This window comes from Brassica napus, chromosome C4 (genome assembly GCF_020379485.1).
Source record: "Brassica napus cultivar Da-Ae chromosome C4, Da-Ae, whole genome shotgun sequence".
In the NCBI taxonomy this organism is placed as follows: Eukaryota; Viridiplantae; Streptophyta; class Magnoliopsida; order Brassicales; family Brassicaceae; genus Brassica; species Brassica napus.
Window position 1 is genome coordinate 38,149,879 of NC_063447.1, and position 23,326 is coordinate 38,173,204.

At 33.7% G+C, this 23,326-nt stretch overlaps 2 protein-coding genes, 2 long non-coding RNA genes and 1 pseudogene across 5 annotated transcripts; 3 read left to right on the top strand and 2 right to left on the bottom strand.

Moving 5' to 3' along the window:
• Window positions 1–375: 375 nt before the first annotated feature.
• Window positions 376–4,424, bottom strand: LOC125585329. Its single transcript, XR_007322246.1, has 2 exons — window positions 1,096–4,424; window positions 376–982 (listed from the first exon to the last, which is right to left on the bottom strand). It is a non-coding gene; the product is annotated as an uncharacterized LOC125585329 (long non-coding RNA).
• A 7,024-nt stretch (window positions 4,425–11,448) lies between these two features.
• On the bottom strand, window positions 11,449–12,748 carry LOC106418564 (zinc finger A20 and AN1 domain-containing stress-associated protein 6-like). 2 transcript variants are annotated; one of them, XM_013859286.3, is made up of 2 exons: window positions 12,464–12,748; window positions 11,449–12,218 (listed from the first exon to the last, which is right to left on the bottom strand). In XM_013859286.3, exon 2 carries the CDS (start codon window positions 12,164–12,166, stop codon window positions 11,675–11,677), a length of 492 nt encoding a protein of 163 aa, XP_013714740.1. In that variant the 5' UTR covers window positions 12,167–12,218; window positions 12,464–12,748; the 3' UTR covers window positions 11,449–11,674. The 2 variants fall into 2 exon arrangements, with proteins under 2 accessions (XP_013714740.1, XP_013714741.1); XM_013859287.3 differs by having other exon boundaries at window positions 12,298–12,525.
• A 219-nt stretch (window positions 12,749–12,967) lies between these two features.
• Window positions 12,968–18,966, top strand: LOC106418541. Its single transcript, XR_007322247.1, has 6 exons — window positions 12,968–15,742; window positions 15,802–15,857; window positions 15,960–16,025; window positions 16,107–16,183; window positions 18,106–18,577; window positions 18,674–18,966. It is a non-coding gene; the product is annotated as an uncharacterized LOC106418541 (long non-coding RNA).
• Window positions 18,967–19,057: 91 nt separating this feature from the next.
• On the top strand, window positions 19,058–20,433 carry LOC125586059 (the record flags this gene model as incomplete). The annotated part of the gene is made up of 1 exon (XM_048755853.1): window positions 19,058–20,433. A coding segment is annotated over one exon (972 nt), but the record flags the coding sequence as incomplete, so codon positions are not given.
• On the top strand, window positions 20,180–21,489 carry LOC106417379 (annotated as a pseudogene).
• Window positions 21,490–23,326: the final 1,837 nt, after the last annotated feature.

Genomic DNA, 23,326 nt, shown 5'->3' on the forward strand with positions numbered 1-23,326 from the left:
TTTTATATGTCCTATGCAAACAATTAAACTTATGCAGACGAATTAAATACCTCTGATCGTGCAAGCTTAATAAGCTCAGCTTCTAATGGAGCAAAGATAAGTTCAATTGATGGCGTGTCATCATATTTATGTGCCGACATGGACCCTTCTTAAGATGGTTTCTGCAGCAAACTGAGCAACCATTGATGCTCTCTACTCCATATTAGTTTTCTTGATTTTAGTATCAAAATTAAAATTGTAACATAGCTAGCAAAAGAAAAATTTTTGTATGTTATATTTTCTTCTTCATTTGGTGACATCAAAGTAGTGATCTCACTTCTAAATAAGCTTGCAGCGCGAGAGTACAGGATTGGGGATCCATTAGCCGGATGCTGATAAAACTAACACGCTATTCTTGTTTCTTGGCTGAATAATGCTTCAACAGTCTGGGACTGTACATCGATCACGTACATGAGTCTAATTTTATTCTGGAGGGAGTTCAATTTGTAAACATTTAAATCAATATTTCACAGTGAGAAAGGAAAGAAAAAGGAGAACAAAACAGCAGCAACGTGTCTTCCTGCAGCGGTGACCTCTCAGCAGTGAATCCACTTGGAACAGGTTCAGGAGGTAAGACAGCTGTGGCGGTTGTAGTTCCTTCTACCATCCCCAATGCTTGTTTTTGGGGCTTCCCTGGTCACACCTTGAGAGAGCTTTGTTGTAACAGCTCCAGCTCCAGCTCCAGGAATATCGTCACCAGGATACTCTGCCTCAGGAAAACCACTGTCGGCATTGATGTTATCAACTCATAGCTTCTTTCCAGCGTCATTAGAATCTCCATGGTTTCCATCATTCTCTTTACCCCATTAGTTGCCGGTTCTTGAATCATAGACACCTCACACACGTTGTTATCTGTCTTCCTAATTTCCGGGACCTTTTGCTCTGCATCTTCCAGCTCTCCATCGAGCTTCCGACGGTATGATCATTTTCTGAAAGTAGAAAACTGCAAGATCCAAAAACACGTAACGACCATTAAAACAGCTCGAGAGCTACAAAGCAGAAACCAGTAAAAGATTCAACAACTAAAAATATTCAAAAGCTAAAAAATTTAGTTACCTGCTCTCATCCTTTTATAAGAGTAATTTTTCATAGAGAGAGGTATATCTTCAAGGCTTCAAGCACCAGTCAGAAACCAATTTACATGTCCAAGAGGAACATTTTTATCAATTAGATTCACACAAAAAGAAACAGAGAACAAAAACGAAGAGAAGAAAATATAAGATAACATCGTAGTTATAAAGCAATCGGTTGAACTATCAGTTAATACACAGAATGAAAAATCTTTCGCAGTCATACAAAGAAGAAAAGAGAAAAAAAAATAATAAAGCTTTGATCTTTTTTCAGCAGTCAGTAGCGGAGGTGACTACCATTAGTTGTTTCTATTTTGATCTGAGTAATAAAGTATAGTGAAATCATGAGTTACCTGCTCGTTGGAGTCTGAGATGAGTGTGGGAAGATCTCCAGTTGAGACGACCTCTTCCTTTTTTTATCATTGAACATAGCGGCTCGGCGGAGGAGTCAACGGATTTGCCGTTTGGTTTCTTCGACTTAGGATCGCCGGAGACTTCTGAGGAGACAACGTCTTTTCCGTCTGCAGGTTTATTCGCGGTAAGATCGTTTTGGAATTTTCTGCTGGAATTCATCATTTGAGTGTTTTTTTTTTTTCTGTAACAATTCTGTGTAAAGAAGAGACTTATAAAGAGAGGTAGAGATGATAAGGCGAAAGGAATCCATTAATGAGAAACTCAAAGGATTCATTGCTCACTAATGAATACGGTGTCGATTGATCGATCTGTTGAGGAAGGGGAAACGGCGAAGGGAGGAGTTGTCGAAGAGATTCATTTAGGGTTTCCAAAGAGCGTAGAGAAGAGAGACGTCAAAGATTCACGACATTATCCGACTTTATCGGACCAGGGCTTTTGATCAACATGTTTCTTCGTTTTTCACCGTTAAAAAAAATACAGCCCAAGACCGGTCCAAGTCGTTTTGACGTGGAAAAACTAAGCAACCTCATTGGTTGATTTAATTGAGGACGTGGACCGCCTCCCTACTCCTCTTATATCCCTTTTAGTATAGGATAGATTACACTATTTTAAATTGCTATGTTTATGGGATATAATTTCTGATCAACATGTTACATATTAAATGAATAAATATGCATATAACATTTTGTTCAATTATTTTTATGTGTCATGTTAATAGGAAAGTAAGATCAACTGGTGTATAAAACTTTCTGTATTAATAGGAAATATCTGCTTTCTCAATTTAAATAATTACCATAATATTTGTTTTTAAAATTAAATGGCAGTGGCACTTCTGTGAATACTTAGTAACAAAGGAGATGTCAAAAAAGATGATGTTTTAATTGACTAACTAGATTTTGAACCGCGCTTCAAAAGCGCGGGTTTTGTTTGGGTTATAAATAAACTTGGATATGAATTAGTACTTTAGGTATTTTTTCGTCTTTCGTCTTTTCGGATACTTAAATTTTTTTTTTTGCTCCTAAATATCCAAACTGAGCTAGACTATTACATATCCAAATTACATGTATTTTAGAGTTATTTGCATTATGGACTCGAACTGACTCGATTCCAAAAGGAACCAAACTGAACTATAACCGGAAATATTTCAAATACCTAATTGGATCCAAATGTCGAGGACTCGAATAATTCAGATTTAAAGAAAAAGAAAAATAATTTACCCGACCTAAACCGAAAACCGAATGAGTATTCTAAGATATCCGGAATGTAAATATATATTAGTTATATTTTAAAATTAGGCCGGTTAAGGTATTACAAACTCTAATACATTGGTTATTTGTTTATTTTCAGGTTCATATACATCAGAACCGAACATATTCATATTTGGGAGGACCTACTCGAACCCTACCCAAAAACTCAAAACTCTAATACCCTAAAGAATTGACTCGTACCCAAATGGGTACCCGAATGCTCATTCATACACTTAGGTCTGGACGTTTGGGTTTTTGGGTTGGATTTGGTCCAATTTTTTCGGATCTGGGTCCTTCGGAATTCGGATCCTAGAAATTTGGATCCAATAGGTATTCGTAAATATTTTTCTGGTTTGGGTTGGTTCTGGTCTATAATTAAAATACATGTACAATACTCTTAATTTTCGGATCCATATTGAATTCATGTATTTTCGGATCTTAAAAGTACATGGTATACCCAAACCCTATAAAATTTAGTCGAAATTTGTTATATATATTTAAAATTTTACAAAATAACTTAAAATAAACTATTAATAATTAAAATAAAATATTTTTAAACTCTAGATTTTACATTTTAAACTTCATATTACTTGAAAATGTTAGAAAATAATAACAAATATTGTTTGTATAAAGATATTTTAACTAAATCATAAAATAAATATAGAAAATAGAACACAAAAATCATAGTTTTGAATATTCATGTTTTTAAGTCTGGTATTAATTGGCTTTTATCGGGTCGAGTCTGTTCATTTTTTTTGGGTTCAGGTTCTTTCGGATAGAAGAATTTCTGATCCAATAAATACTTTATATTTTCGGTTTGGTTTCAGATCGATTATTTTTGAATCGGTTCCGGTTCGGATTTTTGGGTCTGGGTACAATGTCCAGGCCTGTTTGATTTTGATGATACAATAACTTCTTTAAATTTTATACTAAACCGTGGCAAATCTTCACTAAATAATTATAGAAAATTTGTGGTAGTTTGAAGTTTATATGTGGATATTTTGGTCTATTTCATTTATAATGAATATGAGACTATATTTCACATATATTTTATGCTTCAGTATATTGAAAAATAATGAGATCATGCAAGTATATTATTAGAGTTACGTTTTACCAAAGTTGTTAGATATTTGGTAAGATCCAGTAATCTTAGTTTAAATAAAATCCAAATCATATCTAAAGATCTCAATTAAATTCAAATATTCAATCATCTGAAAATTATAAGAAATTATTTGATCAATTAGGTAATAGTAGATTTTAAGCTTTATACTAAATTATTGTAGTTAAATGGTATGTTATGATTTGTTCCAATATCATACCAACATGAGTTTTTTTACAGTTTATTCAAATCATCTCTGTTGACCTCAATTTTTTTTTTACAGTTTTTCTTTTTGCTAATTATTTTTAGAGTTTTATCATCGTTTAGAAAACAAAGTAGACATAGTAATTACTGTAGTTTGTGTTATACCAGATAAACCCATATAGTTTGATGATAACATGTTGAAAATATGGAAATAGAAATCTACTTATATAATGAGTCAAAATGTGATTATATGTATGCATTTTCTGAAAGTAAATACATTACTCAAGCTGTTAAAATGACGGGTGACATAATAATTTATTGGAAAGCTGATACAATTATTGTTTTGGTTCGTGTTTTAGTTGACCAAACCATTTTGTATAATACGTTAGCAAATTGACTAAAGTAATCTTAGAGAAATATTTGATCAATTATATGATAACTCAAGAAAGGGAAGAAGTAAAAATCTGCAAATCTATGGTATAATGTTATTGACTAACTTATTGTTACAAAGATATAAGGTAAGACCAAATATGTATTTAAATCTAAGGAAAGGGTGCAACAACCTTTTTTAAGTAGTTTTTTTAGAATGATTCCCTTCTAATAGTATAGATGAATTATAAAAATTCAAAGTTTTTCTAGTAACATATTTTGTAAATAATACATGAACTAAAGGTTAATTATATACTATTATATTTTGTAAATAATAAATGAACTAAATGTTAATTATATTTTGTAGATATAAAACTTTAACATATGTTAATAATTTTACCTTTTCTATAAAAATATTATATTGTTTACGAATTTTAACATGTTTCAACAGTGAATGGTAAATAGTTATTTAAATATAGTACTTATAATATTATTTAATATTATATTTTTTTCATATTTAATTCATATAGTACTTCTATTTTAATATAATATAGACTATAATTATACATTTATAAAAAATGGCATAGAATTTTTATTTTAGTTTAAGAAAATTTTAATTAACATTAACTTATAATAACAGGATATTAATAATTACGAATTAATTAATGCATTTCTTATAAAAAAAATATTTAAAAATTTAAGCAGGATTTTGTCAGTTTTTTCAATAGATATTTTATAGCTAACATAAAGCTCAAATTTTTAATTAAAATTGATTTATTATCTATATCCTTAATGATTATTAAAAATGTCTAGAAATTTTATATACCTAATTAATAATATAAATAATCAAATAAAACATATTAAGTAATAATTAAATGGTCATACTATATTTTTCCAAACAGTAGATAAAATAATAACTCTATTTTAATAGAATAAATAAATATATCATAGTATAATTAAGAATCTTGTCACAAATATTGATAATGATTATGAAGTTGAATGACATCTATAGTTTTATATCTAGGTGAACATACTTAATATTCGGCATATAGTCCTGTTTTTCTTTATCTTTTTGTATATGAACATGTAGAGAAATATAATAATCGATGTAACTGAAAACATTTTGTCAAATTATTATATTGTTGTACCTTTTAAACTTATTAAAGATCTCAACTTTAGCTAATATTTATTTAATAATAAATCAAGAGTTTCAATATTATACACCTTCGAATTTTATTAAAAACTGAAACATAAATTACGTTGGGGAAAACTAATCTAGGTATTTATGGTTTAATAATAAATCATGACCCAATCTTTTTCTTCTGTTTAAACGATTTCTGATTTTCAGGTCGTCTTTTTTCTTGCTTCTAGGTAAAATTGATCATTTAAATATCTTTTAATATTTTATCATATAGAAGTATCTAACCAAATTTACTACAATGGCCTATAAAAAGAGATTCCAAAACCCTAGAAGAAGAGAATCGATTATTCTACACATCAACTATAGAGACAAATAGCTAAAACTAAGGTTCTTGGACCTATATGTTATATATGATACACTAAAATTGTGGCTTATGTAATGCAAACTAACATTGGTTGTTGTAATACTTTAAATTCAATTTCAGATGACCGTTTTCTGCATTTTGTTTCTATGAGATCAATATCAAGATAAACAAATTGAGTGGAGTAAAATTAAGAAGAAAAAAAGCAAGTAATTAGTTATAAAAAAACTAAGTCCAGAGTGATTTATCGGGATAATGAGGACCGTGAGCCACAAAACTCTTCATGGAAAACAATACAAATCAATATCTAAATTGAACAATAAGATTAGATAAACCCACTACCGAGGTATACTTCTTTATCAAGCGTCCTAATATCTAATCTTTCCTTTGAATTAGAGAATGATGACAAGCTTTACGATTTGATTCAATTGGTTCATGATTTGCCATAACATCACTTTTCTTTTACTAAGGACAAATCACTGATCTCTGCTATTTATAACAACTTAATACACTTTCAATGAATAGATTAAACATATGTTGATGTGTTAAGTGATCAGTTTAACATACACATTAAGATTAGCAATAGATAGAGATAATCAAAGAAAACAACCCTATTTGTGTCTAGCTCATCCATAGTCAAAGAGAAAATAAAGATAATGGATGAAAAACATGATGTTCATTTGCCAACGTATCAAAAGAGGTTTCAAGATTCTTCTAACTGTGTAGAGATTCTTCTCCCTTCTAGATAATAGAAGTATCAAGTTTTCTCTCTCAAAAACTCTGTAACAAGTAACATGGTCTGATAAAAATAATAAGAATCAGTATACTGCATGTCTGTGGCGGATGGCAAGGAGGGAAAAGAGGGACCCCTAGGTAAAACCTGAATATTTGAAAACTTTCTTACAAATCTAGGTCGCAGGAGTGTCCGCTCCATTTCTTTTTTTTTTGTCTGCTCCATTTCTATTCTGGTTGATACATTCGTAAACCTCCAATTTATATTTTTCTTCATATTTTTCTCTAGGTGATCCACATTCCATCAAAAGCCAACTTCACACATATAATAACTCGAAAATGACTAAACATACTGGATAAAGAATGGAAAAAAATTATAAAAAATATTAAAATGTGTAAAGAACACAATAAATCAATTCCTCCGGACTTAGATCATTGTTTGTCCTCAAACAAAGTTAGAATCTAAAGAATGAAAGAAATGATTTAAAACACATGAACTATCAAATTCTCAACAACCATACTTCAACCACAAATCGAAGACCAACACAAACAATAAAACCAGAACAACACACCTTTACTAAAAACCCCGACTAGCTCCTTTTCAAATTTACTCCATACTTGTTATCTCAAACCTACAAAAGCCACATTTTCCAAACAAAAAAACCTTATATTAAATTAAGAGTAGTGTGAGGTTCTCATCACATGCATCATTCAGGGTAGACGACACTAGGTATAAAACATGATAATTTGATGGTGGAGTTGGAGTTGGAGGTGTTTAAGGGTTAACATTTTGATGTAGATGATGCATAATATCACACAATATCACATATGAAGATAGACTTACTGATTTCCACAGCCACTACTCGTTCTGATTTCACTTTTTCTTCAACTTTAAACGCGGCTTTCACTCTTCTTGATTACCCAATGAAATACATGATTTATTTGTTGTTTCTTCTCCATCTCCATTTTTTTAAGATGTGATGAAGAAGGAAGCAATACTCATCACATTTGTGCTCATGGTGGTTCTGATTTCACCACTTTTTGATTCTGCACTTTTCATTCCTTTAACAGGTTCTAGAGCAGTCGAGGTTCTAATCGAATGTATTGCAGAAATAACGAGCCATAAAAGCAAATCTCTCAACTCGCTTCTTATTAAAGGCAGCCCCACTCCTATCTACTTGGGAAAATTCCTTCACAATGGTGTCACCATCCTAGGATGGAGATAGAACATGTCTTCACCACCACTGAAAGGAGATAAATAATATGAGAAGAGAACTTCATTGATCTTCAAACCAAGGTCTGTAAATATACCAAGGTTCTGAATAGATATAAGAGTCCTCTAAATTAGAGGGTTAAGCTGACAAGATGATATCTCAAAATACTCTGATATCTTAACTATCAATGCATGACCTTATCTCTAAAACCCAACTCAAAGAAGCCACATAAACAATGACTTCATCTAGTCCAAAATTAGAACCTCGACTATCAAGATTAGGGACCTTGTCCTTCTTCGGCAAGAGAATACCTCTCTCTCTCTCTCTCCATTATCTGATATCATCCTCCCGACACCGAAGGAGGTCCTATCTTGTTAGGTTTCATGGACACAGCCATCGGTTCCAGATTTTTGACCTTCCTTTTATATCAATAGAAGACCCCGATGAAATGATGGATCCCGAAACATTAAGACCAATTTTCTCTTCGATCTAACCTAACTACGTATAGAAGGAGAAAGATATGTACTACGGTTAGGGGTACCTTCCATTTCTACCGGAAACAAAAGCAAAAGATCTACTAAACCCTAGAATTCTATGACCAGAGAACAAAGAGATTACCTTGATACGCTAGACGGAAGGGGAATCTATAAACGAATTTAATCCAAGATTCTGAAGAAAGCGAGATCGCAAGAAGAAAATTGCAACATATGAGAAAGAACAAGAAGATTATGTGGAGAGAGGAAAGAAACCTAAGATTATTGCTTCTCACAAGATAGGAAGACAAGATTCCCCTGATAACTCTGACAGACTTATGTGGCCACCACCAATCAGATAAAATTCTCTGCCCATTGTAGCATTCCTCGAGTTATATACTGGCTCAGCCATAACCACTTGCTCATAGGCAGAAAGACAACATTTCTCATGAAAGCATATCGACAAATCTATCATCTTGTTCTTCTACATTCCATCTAGATCATATGATTTCACGGCCACTGATGTCATGCGCCATAAGACGGATCTTGTAAATCATTGTAATGTTAATCCGAGATCACGAATCAACTAAGATCACATGATCACACATGAATCTGTGCCAAAACAGCTTACATGACGATAATTTCTCTCAAATCCTCGTAATGAGGCATTTACTACCGAATTTCATTATGGTTTAGGCTAAGATAATCTGAGAAAATCTTTAAGAAGCATCGTCGTGCTCACGCTACTGATATCGCTCAAATTACCCTAGGGAGTGAATTACTCTCTCAAATAAGAGGTTCGGATGTAGTACTTAGGGATCGAATCCACAAAGACTCTAGGATTACACAATAGATTATGGTTTTGGAATAAATCTAGATTAAATGGTTTATAAGTTTTAAAGCAGTTAATGGAGTGGTGAGCAAGTGTATTGCTCTATTGATTTGTTTTGGGGTTTGTTAACAGTTGGGAGATTTAGCTAGATTCAGGTATATTCTCAGGTATGATAAGTAAAACTTAGGGTTTTTAGGGGTTTATTGATGTTAATCATTCTTGAATTCAAACTTTAGATATAATCAATCTGATTATCTAATCTGGATCTCGGATTTCAACTCTCGTATGTTAATCACGAGAAAGTGTTGATCGATTATTCGTTACGAATATCGATCGATACAGCTTTCAAAATATCGGTCGACAGGGCTATCGCTGAGTCGATTGATACTTCTTCCAGAGAGCTTTACGGACAGGTTTGATCTAAATTCTCTAACTCACTAGACCAACTCTCGTCTGTATCTAGTCAGTTAGATCATACTAGTTATTTTCAGGTATTGAGGCAAGCAATGGATTGATCCCAATTAATCCTAAGATCTAAATTTAAAGGGTGATCAATCCTAAACTTAGCTTTAAGCATAACTAGATGAAAGAATTATATTTCTAAACACTCTAACAATTGTTGTTGTTAGTAATACATTTATCAACCTAATTAGAAACCTAAATCTAACAATAAAGATTACTCATACATATTCATGGAACACATAGTTATGATGGTCTGAATAATACTTAAATAAAATGAGTAAATAGAGTAAGCAACAAAATGAATAAAAGCACATGAGTTCAAGATCTTCTCTGTTTTGCAGTGTTGATTTATCTCTCCAATTCTAAAGTCACCCCTTTCAATGGTGGCTTCTTGCTTCCTCCAAATTAGGTCTAAAAAGGTCTCTAGGCAAATCTGCCTCTAAAATGATACAAAACCCTAAGAAATAGCCTAACATGCGGCCAGAGACTTAAAATGTAATTATTGAAACTTTTGTGAAACTTTAATTCTTCTAATTTGTCATTAACTCTCGGGTGGCTTCGCCGTCGATCGATATGAAGAGCTCATCATCGATCGATATTCCTTGGTAACTATCGGTCGATATTCTGACAAATAATCGACCATCCAGCAAAGTTCAGAAAGTCTCCAAATAACTCCAAATACATCATTTTCTTCCAGATAATACCTGAACCTTTAAGTATTCTAAATAGACTCTATATAGTAATAATATATCTTAAAACACTCATAAACCATGATTAAAAATGAGTAAAATTCATAGTCTATCAGCTACCCGCAAACCTACTATGAAGATACAATTCCGGTCGATCATAGTGCACGAGTTATCTACTGGCCTCATTTATGAAATCTAAAGAGAAGGTTTTGGGGACAATTAATCTATGAAGTCATTTTTCTGTTTAGAATATGACGCCGACCTTATTCTTCTACTTAAACTGCTTCCGACCTCTGGATCGCGTTTTCTTCATGTTTTCAGGTAAAATGGAAAGTGTATACTGAAGAGATATCTTTCCATATTTCAGGATATGAAAGTATCTAACCTATATTTTGACTATAATGAGCTATAAAAGAAACTCCAAAACTCTACAAGTGAAAAATCGACTATTCTACGCATCGACTATATAAAAATAGATTTTTGAACGTATACGCTCTGTTTCCTGCTCTGTTAATCATGGAACAATACTTTTGATTGACTATTCTTGTTTTATTACGGAATTTCATGTTTTTATAGTATCACAAAGAATCATATTTTATTTTACTCTAACAAAACAGATGTTATGTATAACTAAAGTTACTATAGGTATCAATACAAATATTATAAAATATTTGAAAATAGTCATATTTATTTTTCAGAAACAAGAAAATAATTAAATTAAATAATTATATAAAACCTGTTCTTAGAAAAATATTTAACAAACAGAATTTATATTCAATTTTTGAAGGTAAAAATATATAATAATATGAAAAAATATAATAATATAATGTTATAACATATTCAAACTCGGAAATTTCCAGTATCATTTTTTTACTATCTATTAAACACATAGTATAAAATAATTGATTAAAGCAATAGTACACTGTCAAAAAGAAAAAGAAAATAAGAGAAACCAAACAAGAACAAATATTTACAATAACAAAATCATTATAATTATATAGATTATGAATTCCTTTTGTTATATGATCGAATTTCTCAACCTATAATCCTTGGATTTTTAAAGATTATTAGCACACACAAAAAAAATTATTAGCTTTAATCATTAAGAAAAGGGCCAACGCGAGAATATCTTATTTCTTTCTGAGGGAAAAGAAAATTGATTGGGAAGATAAGAGGAGCGCGTCTCTATCCTGCACCACATGAAACGTGTCACTTTGTAAATACATATCTTTTACATAAAATGAACCATGATGAACGGCTGAGATCCATCTGTGTTGACGGACGCGTTTTATATGAAGATGAAAAAGTCAACACATCGAACGGCTCCATCAAATCTTCTGAAGCTTCCCCGCTTTGACCAACGGGTTGGCCTTCGCGATCTCTTCGCGACCGGCAGATTTGAAATCGAAGGTGCATCCATGGACCTCCGGGTACCTGTGGGCCCCGCAAAACGTCGTCCCGCACCGGCACTTGAACCCGGTCAACCCGACCCGTTTCCTACACGTGGTACACCGGTTCGGCCGTTTCTGCTGCTGCTCCGTCGCCGTTATCGTCACCGGCACGTCCTTCGCCGTTACCTCCAGTTCAGCAGATGGGTTTTGAACGAGGGGATGGATCAACGGAGTAGAGATGGAAGTTATCACCGGCGATGGAGGAGATACGGCGGAGAGAGAGGATGAGCCTTGCTGCTGTTGTTTAAGACAGAGATCGCCGTAGCAGTTGGAGCATAGATTCATGGTTGCGGAGTTGCCGAGGAAGCCGCAGTTATTAGCACAGAGACGGTGGCCTTCCGGCGTTTGACATCGATGCTCTTCCGCCATGGATCTTGATTGTAATTCAAGAACTTAAATCAATGAAGCTCGTCAAAAATATCTGAAAACAAATAAAGAGACAAATGATTAAAGACGGTAAAAAATCTACAGAGTTTAGAAAAGAAGAACAAAACACGAACCGAATCTGGTCACCGAGAAAGAAAAATTCAGAAAATTTTCCTCCGTTTCTCAGCAACCAAACAGAAATGAAAAACTAAAAAGAGGGAAAGTTTATTAAAAAAAAAAAGAGAAAAGACAGAGAAGAGAGGAGAGGAAGAAGGAGCGGAGGAGAGAGATTGTGTTTACCTGTCTTGAGAGAAGAAGAAGAAAGATGACTCACTGATCTTTATCTTTACCAAACAACAATGATAATGGGAAGAGAAAATATATATACACAGCTACGTTGAGGAAGAAAGAAACAACGACGAAACAGAGACGACTCTGCTCAAGATTTAAATAGAATAATTATTTTTATAATCTCACTAACTCTCTAATAAAATTTATACTGCTATATATATAATATAATATAGTATTTATACACGTAATGCACCTATTTTGACGATCAAATCTTATCCTACTGGTTAATAAATGTCGGCATGGTGGTGTGTCACTTATTTGATTCATATAATAAATTTGATTAGATAGGTCAAACTTTACACCGTGTGGGGGACAAAACTTAGACCATCATTATCGGGAATCCTTTAATAGGATCCTTAAATAAAATTAGTGATTAAAGAAAAAGGTTGTTATCGATTTTTAATGGGCTATTTTGGTGATCGGTTCTAAGCAACCACGTGTCAGCACCATATTTTATCTTTTTTTTTTGCTTTTCTTTCTTTTTTTACTTCTCCTCCGTCTTCAGGTCGTCTCCGTCGCTTCTCTGTTACCAGCTCGCCGTCGCGTCTCACCTTCGCCTTGGGTCTTCTTCATCCTTGTCGACTCAGTCTTGGCTCGTGGTGGTGATTGAGTTCATCTTCAGGCCAGCATACGAACTCAGAGGTAGTGCTTCATCCTCTGCCGTCACGTCTCACCTCCGTCGCATCTCTTGCTTCCCCTGAGTCCTACTGGAGCTGGAGCTTAATCGCCTAGAGAACGAACTCAGAGGTAGTGCTTGATCTAGTTCTTTAATGTGTCGATTCAGATCTAAGGACTTTGTTTTTTTTTTACTTTGTTCTTGAATGGTTGGTTTCTCACATAAGGATCGAGAGTTAGGGGAAGCACATACTGAGATCAGAGCGTTGAGGTTGTCTGAGAGGCAAAGAGAGAAAGCTGTTGAAGAGGTGTGTAGTTGTTGTTATTAATCTTCATCACTTGCTTTTAGTTTCTATATAATGGGTCCGATTGGTAATGGCTGTAGCTTTAAATTTTTTGCTGTAGAAAAAAATCTGTAGATTTTTTGCTGTGGCTTTAAATTTTACTGCTGTAGAATTTTATGAAAGCACTAAAAATTTGCTTTGGATATTTGGCTCTGCAGAGCACTTGTACAGCTGTAGGTTATTTCTAGAGCTGTGGCTTCAAAAAAAATTTAAAGCTTGATTGCTCTGAATTTGGTGCTTTAGAAATAAATAAGGCTGTGGACAGCACCTACAGCAAACCTACAGCAACTACCAATCACCCCCAATGTCTCTCATGTTTATTTTGTACTTATAGCTTACGAATGAGCTTACTAAGTTGGAGGAGAAGCTTAAGTTAACTGAATCTCTTCTCCAAGGCAAAGTAATTATTGAAAACCCTCCTTAAGCATCAATTCTTTTTTTTATTTCAGCTGGTTATTTGATTATGGTGAACAATGTTGCAGAATCTAGAAATCAGGAAGATCAATGAGTAAAAGAAGGCCTCTATGGCTGCTCAGTTTGCTGCTGAAGCCACTTTAAGAAGGGTCCATGCTGCTCAAAAAGATGATGACATGCCTCCTATTGAAGCCATTCTAGCTCCTTTAGAAGCTGAACTTAAGCTTGCACGCTCTGAGGTATTTTAGTCTCATATTTAGTTTGTGATTGTCTGCTGCATTATCAAAGAAGGTCTTAATGGCGCTCATAGCTTTATTACACATGTGAATATAACTCCGGTCGGTTCAGGACTTTAAACACGGCAAAGCCATAGCCAAAGACTAAAAAGGTATTGCATTCTGAGACTTGGAAGCATGCGTTTTCTGAATTTGCTTGCAAATTGTTAGGATTGTTTGATTGGTTTGAATATGCTTGTTTGAGTTAGGTTGTGGTTAGAATTTTTTTTTTTTAAGAATCCTTATTAAGAAACTACCATTGGAGGCACAAAATCAAATAGTTTCTTAAGTAAAGTTCTTAAGTCCACTAAAGTACATTTATATACTTAAATAATCCTTAAGAAACACAAATGGGTTTTTGTGGATAATCATGCTCTTAGGTTTACCGGATGAACCTTGAAATTCACCCCACCCTTTAGGACCAATCAAAGTGACACATAGATTATTAATTAAAAAACATTAAATTAAATAAAAAATAGCTACAAAAAATAAAAACGCTAATTTTAACGACGCTAACGCTTCCAGCTAAACCCTAAACCCTAAATCTTAAATTCTAAACCCTATACCCTAAATTCTAAACCCAAATCAAAACCCCTAAACCCAAATCCTATATCCTAAACCCAAATTCAAACCCCTAAACCCAAATTATATACTCTAAACCCAAAAATAAGACTATAAACCTAAACTCTATACCCTAAACCCAAATCCTAGAGGGTGAAGTGAATTTAAAAGTTCTAAAAGGTGAAGTGAATTTAAAAGTTCACCATAGGGGAGTCAAACCTAAGTTTTGTTCTATATTTAATTAAAAAATAAAAATAATCGTACCGTGTTGATTACCTTTGGAAAAACTACTTGGGATCTTTTTTTCTTTATGTAGTCTATATGTTGTACCACTCGTTTCTACTTGTTAGATTTTTCAATTCAAGAAAATATTTGGACGGTCCAATTAACATAGAAGTACATTTTGATATAATGATTGGATTGCTAAAATATCTGATAATTGATCAAGTTGATGAGTGAAGGGGAATGATGCACGCAAGCCGTTGGTTGGGTTGGTTAGAGTCATCCTGAGATATTGTTAGGAATGTTATCAGTAGAGGAATTTTTTTTTTTTTTTTGGGGTAACAAAGGAACTTTAATTTGTCTTTATGCTTCTTTTTATATAATCATGTGATGATGCAAGACAGCATGAGGATTATTTTGGTTTGCAAAATAAATTGTTCGTGGATCATCTTTTCACAAACAGAAAACACGATAGATATAAATTTGCTTATCATCTGGTCTTAAAGCCTACCTCTCCTATAGACTCAACGTCGTTCTCGTCTCCCTGCCTTTCTGCTGAGCTTTTATTCAGTGTTTGAATGGGAGCACAGGATAAACACAGATCTCCTGTCCTGTTTTTATTTTCATATATTTTAACCATTCACACTTTTCTGTATGATAAATCTAAAAAGCAGGAGGACTGCATTGGATACTAATTTTTTTGTCTTCTTGTGATAAAAGGCAGGCGTCCTGCATGTTCTTCTTCCCGCATAGAAATAGGAGCTGTACATGCAATGCTTCTTTTAACTAACCAATAGGTATATTTCTAATTTAAATTAAATTTAAAATATTTGTTTATATCTACTATAAATGACAGATATCAACACACACCATTGCACTCATTCATTCTTGAGAATGAGAATAGACATCCACGTATGCTTCTCTCCTTTTTGTGAAATCAACATTACTTTTTTCCTTTATTTTATATCACTTCATTATAGCTAATTTAGAAATTTTCTTTCTATTGATTAATAGGAAATCAAGGCTGAGAAATATGGCATAGAGCAAGAGTCAAAAGACATTAAAAGAGACAAGCATTAGGTTTTACCTATTTTCTATTCTTTATTACTTTCTTAGATTTGTTGATTAATTTTTTTTTGTGTTGAATCAATTATTCTTCAGTGTTCACTATTATAATTGAGTTCGGCGATAAAACTATTACTAGACGTACCAGAGGGCTTGCATTTCTGAACCAAAAGGTAAATTTACTTTAATTAATTATTTAAAGACAATTTATTGTAGTCTATAAAAATTAAAACAAATTTGTAAATTTAAATCTTATAAATTCAACAAACTACCAAAATTAAAAATATGGTTAATTTTTTTTTTAAAAAATGTGTGGTTTTAAATTTTTTAGGTAAATTAACATAAAAATATCAACTACGGGAAAGGAAAAGTAACGTTGAGTGGTGTAAAGTGGTTTGGTTCGCACAGGGGGTTCCTAGATTCTCCTTCGTAACATGGCTATCAATAAGGAACAGGCTATCAACGGGAGATCGTATGCGAACATGGGGTATTACTCAGGTTTGTGGCTTCTGTGGAGAGAGAAATGAAACAAGAGATCACCTGTTCTTCGCCTGCCCATACTCTTACACGACTTGGGAATCTTTAGCAAAACCACTTGTTGGACGGAACATCAACCCCGATTGGGAATGGACTGTCAATCGGATACGAACTATGGGAGGAAAAAGCCTCGACTCAATCCTCGCAAGGATGCTTTTTCAAACAGCTGTGTACTACATCTGGAAGGAAAGAAATTCAAGGCGTCACCACCAACGAGTGACTCAGACGGATCAATTAAGAAGATTCATAGACAAGGCAGTTCGAAACCGCATCTGCTCTTTGCGATACACTCATGGCCACAAATTGGAAAGGTTACTAAGAAGATGGTTTCAAGTTACTCTTTAGTATTCGGTTTGTTTCTCGTTTGGACCTAAGACATTAAACAACTTTTACCCGTTTGTAAAAATTTCAAATGTTGATCAATAAATTTCAAATTTCATCAAAAAAAAAAAACATAAAAATATCAATGATATCATTATTTTAAACTGAAAAATTATTTTTTTAAAAAATAAAAGTTTTAGATTTATCATATCTTGTTTTACATCAACTGAAATCACATACTATTTATTTTTCATAATTTTTTTTAAATACTACAAACATGTCCACCTTTAATATTATGCCACACTGTTGATACAGTATTTTAAAAATATTCATTGTTATAAAAAAATAAAAATTATGTCAATAATAATATAAATATTTTTTAAAGCAGTAGACTATAAGAATTATACATACGTATATATATATGACCATATTTATTTTAAAGAAACAGTAGACTATAAGAATTGTCAAAATATTTTTTTGTAATAATCATTTAAAAATTAAAAGAGACAAGCATCGAGCATAAGAAAAATTAATTGGGTGGAAAACTCATACTTACACAACTCACGTACATGCAGTTACTTGCTTGTGAAAAAGATTTATATAATGTATAACATATACATGCAATGCTTATTAGTATAATACTATACTTGTATCAATTGGAAAAGGTATGTGTTACATTTTAATTCACATAAAATGTAAAACAGAAAATAAAAAATAAATAAATATAGATGACACTATAATTATTTTTTTAGAAAGTAATACATTTATTATTAAGATATTATTTCTAAATTTATCAGTCATAAATTAATATGATTTTGTACAAAAAAAATATTTTGTATTATAAAATCAATATAAACATCTCCATTTTTGTTAATATAGATTTTATGGTTAAATTTAAATATCAACTTGGAGATCCCCTTTAATTTATGCTATGTAGTTGGCAAACTCTAGTATTAATTTAAAATATTCAACAAACTAATTGAGCACTTTTTCCATTCCTATGATTAAAATGTTTTAAAATACAATCATTTACTAGCCCAAGAAATTACCCTTAAAATGTTGTATCGAATCATATGCGTTTTAATATAAGAATAAGAAAATCATTTTAGGAAATCATGGGCTATTCTTGATTTCGACGCTCTTTGATATCTACCAAAATCCACATTCATGTTTTGCTTATAAAGATAGTTCCAAATTAGCTCGATCTAATATTATTTATACAATTTTAAAATTGTAGATATGACGTCAAATCGCCGACAAAGTACAACATTTTCTGATGAAGAAGATATAAATCTACTTACTGAAACGTCAGCACGGGTAAGTATATAATATTTTTTTTTTAATGTTTTAGAATAGTTAATAAATACTAAAATAAAATGATTCAAAATTGTGTAAATTTATAGAGGGAAGACAATTTTAAATGGAATCCTAACCGAGAACGAGTATTTATTGAATTGTACGATCGAGCGATTTCCATGAGCGATTATCGTTTCAAAGATCCTACACCCGCTGGTAAAGAGTTTGTCGTTCATAAGTTCAACCAAATATACAATATCAGCGTAAACTACCGGTTCTTCAAAGAAAAACTTGATCAGCTGAAAAGAAAATACAAAAAGTAGAAGCATCTAATGAAAAATTCTACGGGTATTTCGGTTGATCCTACGACATCTGTGATATCTGCGTCTGATTCATGGTGGAAAGATCGTGAAGTAAGTACAAAAAATATCCCTTACAACCAAAATATATTTAAAAAATAACATATCTATAATATTTGTAAGCTAAAAACTACATAATCTTATTAACAGGTAGATAGGATTGTAAAATCATTTAAACGAAAACCACCGGAGCTTTGGGATGTGATGCAACGATGTTTTGTATTATACGACGTCCAATCACAGTCTCAATACTCTTTGCACCAAAGAAGAGAAGAGTTGCTGAATGATGGTCAAAATAATGATGAAACTGAAACATATGGCGGTGATATGCAAGACACTCAGGTCCAGGAGACACAAGAAAATGAAGAAGTCTATCGCGTAAATATTGATGATGAAATGCGTCATTCAAATCAGTTCACCCGTGAGAATTTGCGTCAGAATTCTTCACCGACTGCTGATCATTTTCAGATTCCTACTTCTAGAGTTCAACAACGAAGTGGACTAAGACAAGGAAGTAGTTCGGAAAGAGGTGCAGGAACCTCCCGGATCGCTGCCAGGAGTGGATCCCAAGGAATTCGTAGAAAACAATCATTCGAGACAACTCTGACAGATACGATGACGGGTTTTAGAGAGTTTCAGCGCCAAAGTTTGCAACAACTACGTCCAAATTCTTTTGACGAAGATGATTACAATGGATTCGATACTGCGGTGAAGATATTCGAATCAATGGAGCTTCCAAATGACACCAATTTCTATTGGGCATGCATTCATGCATTTAAAGAAGAAAGATTTTGGCGCAAGTACTTTGTTGACAGAGCCGAAAGAACCACAGAAGATAAGTTGAAGTTTTTACAAGTTCTTACTGGATATACACCGGACAACGAATTCGTGGGAAAGCGGTTAGAATCTGGACAAAAGTTTGGTAGTCCAACTTGTGGGCAATGTAATTCTGGTTTCCAACAATGGGGAACACCACCAAGTGCCCCACAATGGGGAACACCGCCAAATGCGCCGCAATGGAGTTCACCTTCAAATTCTCCGCAGTGGGGTACACCGCCAAATGCTCCACAATGGGGTACACCGCCAAATGCTCCGCAGTGGGGTACACATCCTGTTCCACAATGGGGTGCACCTCAAAATTTTCAACAATGGGGTTCATTAACAAGTACTCAACAATGGGGTCCTACATCTACTGTTCCGCAATGGGGATCATCACCGACCACTCATCGATGGGGATCATCACAAGATGCTCCACAATATATTCCTCCGAGAAATGTTCAACATGGATTTTCCCTAGAAACAGAAGTACAAACTACAACACATGAAAAAGAAGTTCCTGTTTCCGAGAATGTTATCAGAGGTGTTTCACCGGAATTCACGAATTATGCTTCTACAAGTAAAGCATCACGTCCACGACGACGAGGAGGATTATTCAATATCTGGGGAACTGAACGTGGACTAAATCTAAATGAAACACAAGAAAGTGATTCCACATCGGATAACTAGCTTAATAAGATTCGTGCTTTGTTTATTGTCGTTATGTTTTGTTTCATATTTTCTTTTGTAATGTCTGTTATGTATTGTATTTTTGAATAAGGATATTTCTCATTGATTTAGTTTTTTATTTTGTGGTTAAAATTTTCAGGCTTTTCGTATATGTCAGTTGCGATCACAAAATCCCCATAGTCTAAATCACGATGAAAGACTTGAGTTATGGAATTTAGAAAATGAGCAATTTGAAGAGTTAATAATTCAACCATCATTGAGTTATTACAATCGTTTCTTTGAAAGAGGAGCAGCTCAAACCGATGGTGGTTTAGGATGGAGAAATATTTGGCGTCGACTACAAGAAGATGATGCTGCGTGTCTTCAGTTACTACGAATGTCTCTTGGTGTTTTCAGATCTTTATGTGACATATTGGAATCAAAATATGGTTTACATCCCACTCTTAATGTTAGCATTGAAGAGAGTGTGGCAATGTTTTTGCGAATTTGTGGGCACAATGAAGTTCAAAGAGATGTTGAATTACGGTTTGGACGGACACAAGAGACAGTGAATAGAAATTTTTTTGAAGTTCTTAGGGCGACAGAGTTACTTGCTTGTGATTATGTTAAGACTCCAACAAGACGAGAACTACTTCGAATTCCTGAAAGGCTACAAATGGACAGAAGATATTGGCCATATTTTAGTGGATTTGTAGGAGCTGTAGATGGAGTTCATGTATGTGTTAAAGTGAAGCCTGAACTACAAGGAATGTACTGGAATCGACATGATAGGACATCATTTAACATCATGGCGATATGTGATTTCAATATGTTGTTTACATATGTTTGGAATGGAGCACCCGGATCATGTCACGATACAGCAGTTCTCACGATGGCACAAGACGGTGATTCTGATTTTCCTTTGCCTCCAGGAGACAAGTATTATGTAGCTGATTCTGGGTATCCAAATAAGCAAGGTTTTTTGGCTCCATATAGATCTTCTCGGAATGAGGTTATTAGGTATCACATGTCTCATTTCAACAATGGCCCTCCTCCTAAGAATAAACAAGAACTGTTTAATCGATGTCATGCATCTCTACGTTCCGTTATTGAAAGGACATTTGGAGTTTGGAAGAAGAAATGAAGGATTTTGAGTGAATTTCTGAGATATGATATCGCAGTTCAAAAAAGAGTGGTGACTGCTACAATGGGATTGCATAATTTCATCAGAATTTCAAATTATTTTGATGAAGATTTTGTTGAAGAAATGGGACATACAAATACCAGCAACGAAGATTCTGAAAGTGATATAAATGACATGGAGACAACAAATATGGCTGATGGAGATCATATGACAAACATTAGAGACAACATTGCTGATATGTTATGGGCAAATCATTAAATTATTTTACCTTTGTTTATGTATTTTTTATTATGTGTTTTGATATTTTTGGTGTAATTTGTTATTGTTTAAATATATGATCTGCACTTTTGAACTGCTTTTGCCATTCATAACTTTGAAACATAACTTGTTCTGCTTGATCTGCATTTCTCCTGCATGATCCGCTTGATCTGCACTTGTCCTGCTTGATCTGCATGATCTGCTTGATCTGCACCGCTTGATCTGCTTTTACCATTCGGAACCTCAACCACTCTTCCCCTCTTTTCTGCTTCTATCAATGTTGTTCTGATCCTTTATCGATTCTTGTAGTACTTTTGAGTTAATAAATGCCTTTTAACAGAAAAATAAACAATATAGATGCAGAAATAGTCCTCTCAAAAAAGTTATCATGAACAGTTATACTTTTAAAGTTTTACTGCATCTTAATCTGCGCAGATGTTTGGTTTCATTTTTACTTTTTCTACTATTTTTGCAGATAATTTCATAATTTTAAAGTAATATATTTGCTCTTACCATAAGCTTTGTAATATATATTTTAAATTATTTTTCCCAACCAAAAACTGTTGGATCAATTAATTAAGGTCAATGGACTTCAAAATTAATTGGGAAAATGTGAATATAAATGGGCCACTTGGTGGTTGTATTTTAAATGAAAGAAGAGGTGAAGCAACATCCGACATCGGCTGGGAGAAGAAAAGTTGAGTAATATATATAAGCTTTTGTATTATGAGTGGTTAAACAGCTCAGTGGAAGAGAGAGCTCCCCACGCGTGCGCCGCCGCCGCCGTTGGCCGGCTCGGCTCGGCGTGGGCTGGGCCTTGGGCCTTGGGTCTCCGGTCCAATAAGAATATTCTTTTTGGACCAAGTTAAGCTCAACGTTTTGCCATTTAAATTGTCAAAAACCACATGCATTTTATTTTGAAACGACAAGCAGTTTGTCTAGAAAAAAAAAACGTGATGCAGTCTATCCTTTACGATCTTTTATTTCCTTAACATATCGCTTTTATTATTTCGTTTATTCAGTCTGGTTATCCGGCTTCTACAATCTTAACTCTAATTTCGCTTTCTATTTAAAGCGTTTAATCGGATTGAAAAACGGTTCAACAAAGATTTGTTAACGGTTTTTAGAACGCTGTTTGCGATTTGCTCTGTAGCATTTCCGCGAAAAGTTCTGTTTATTGATATAAACCTTTTCTGGTTTCGTTCAAAACGATGTTTGCGATTTTCTCTTTGCTTATCCGCGAAACGTTTCTTTGTTCTTTTGTAAACGTGTTTGCGAATTGTTTTATAGCTCTTCCGCGAAACGTTTCCTATGTATTTCATAACGATTTGCGGATTGCTTTCTAGCATTATCGCGAAAAGTTTTTTGATATACGATTCTTAAAACAAAGTATATGAATCGTTTCTATAACCACTTCCTTAAGCGAGATTATGAAACATTCTAAGTCTATACAAAACGGTTTCTGCAAACGCTTCTCTAAGCGAGTTTGCGAAACGGTTTTTCCAGACTAATATCGATATGATTTGGTTCAAACACCAAAAATGACCATCGATTTTAAACTATTATTTTTCTTTAAAATAATATGTTATTTGTTGAATGGAGTACTGATTCGCCTTCATGGTTTTCTCTACAGAAAAAAACAATGACGAACGATAACAACACCCCCATTGACACCACAAATGTCAATCAGACTCCACTCAACGTTGCAGCAACTGATGCAACCGTGACAAACGTTGGAAACATCACAGCGTCAACAACAAGCACTATCCTCCCTGCGGGAAATGCTGCTGATGAAACCACTCGCCGTAGCCTATTCGGTGCTGGTCTTTATCAGACGGGTTCAGTTTCAGCAACTGCAAGTGGTCCGGTGGCAGTTCAAACTCCCCCGGTTGTCCCTTGTGTGTTCACTCAAGGAC

What these genes read in the sequence shown, in the direction of transcription:
- LOC106418564 (XM_013859286.3), bottom strand. Translation starts at nt 12,166, where the DNA reads ATGGCGGAAGAGCATCGATGTCAAACGCCGGAAGGCCACCGTCTCTGT.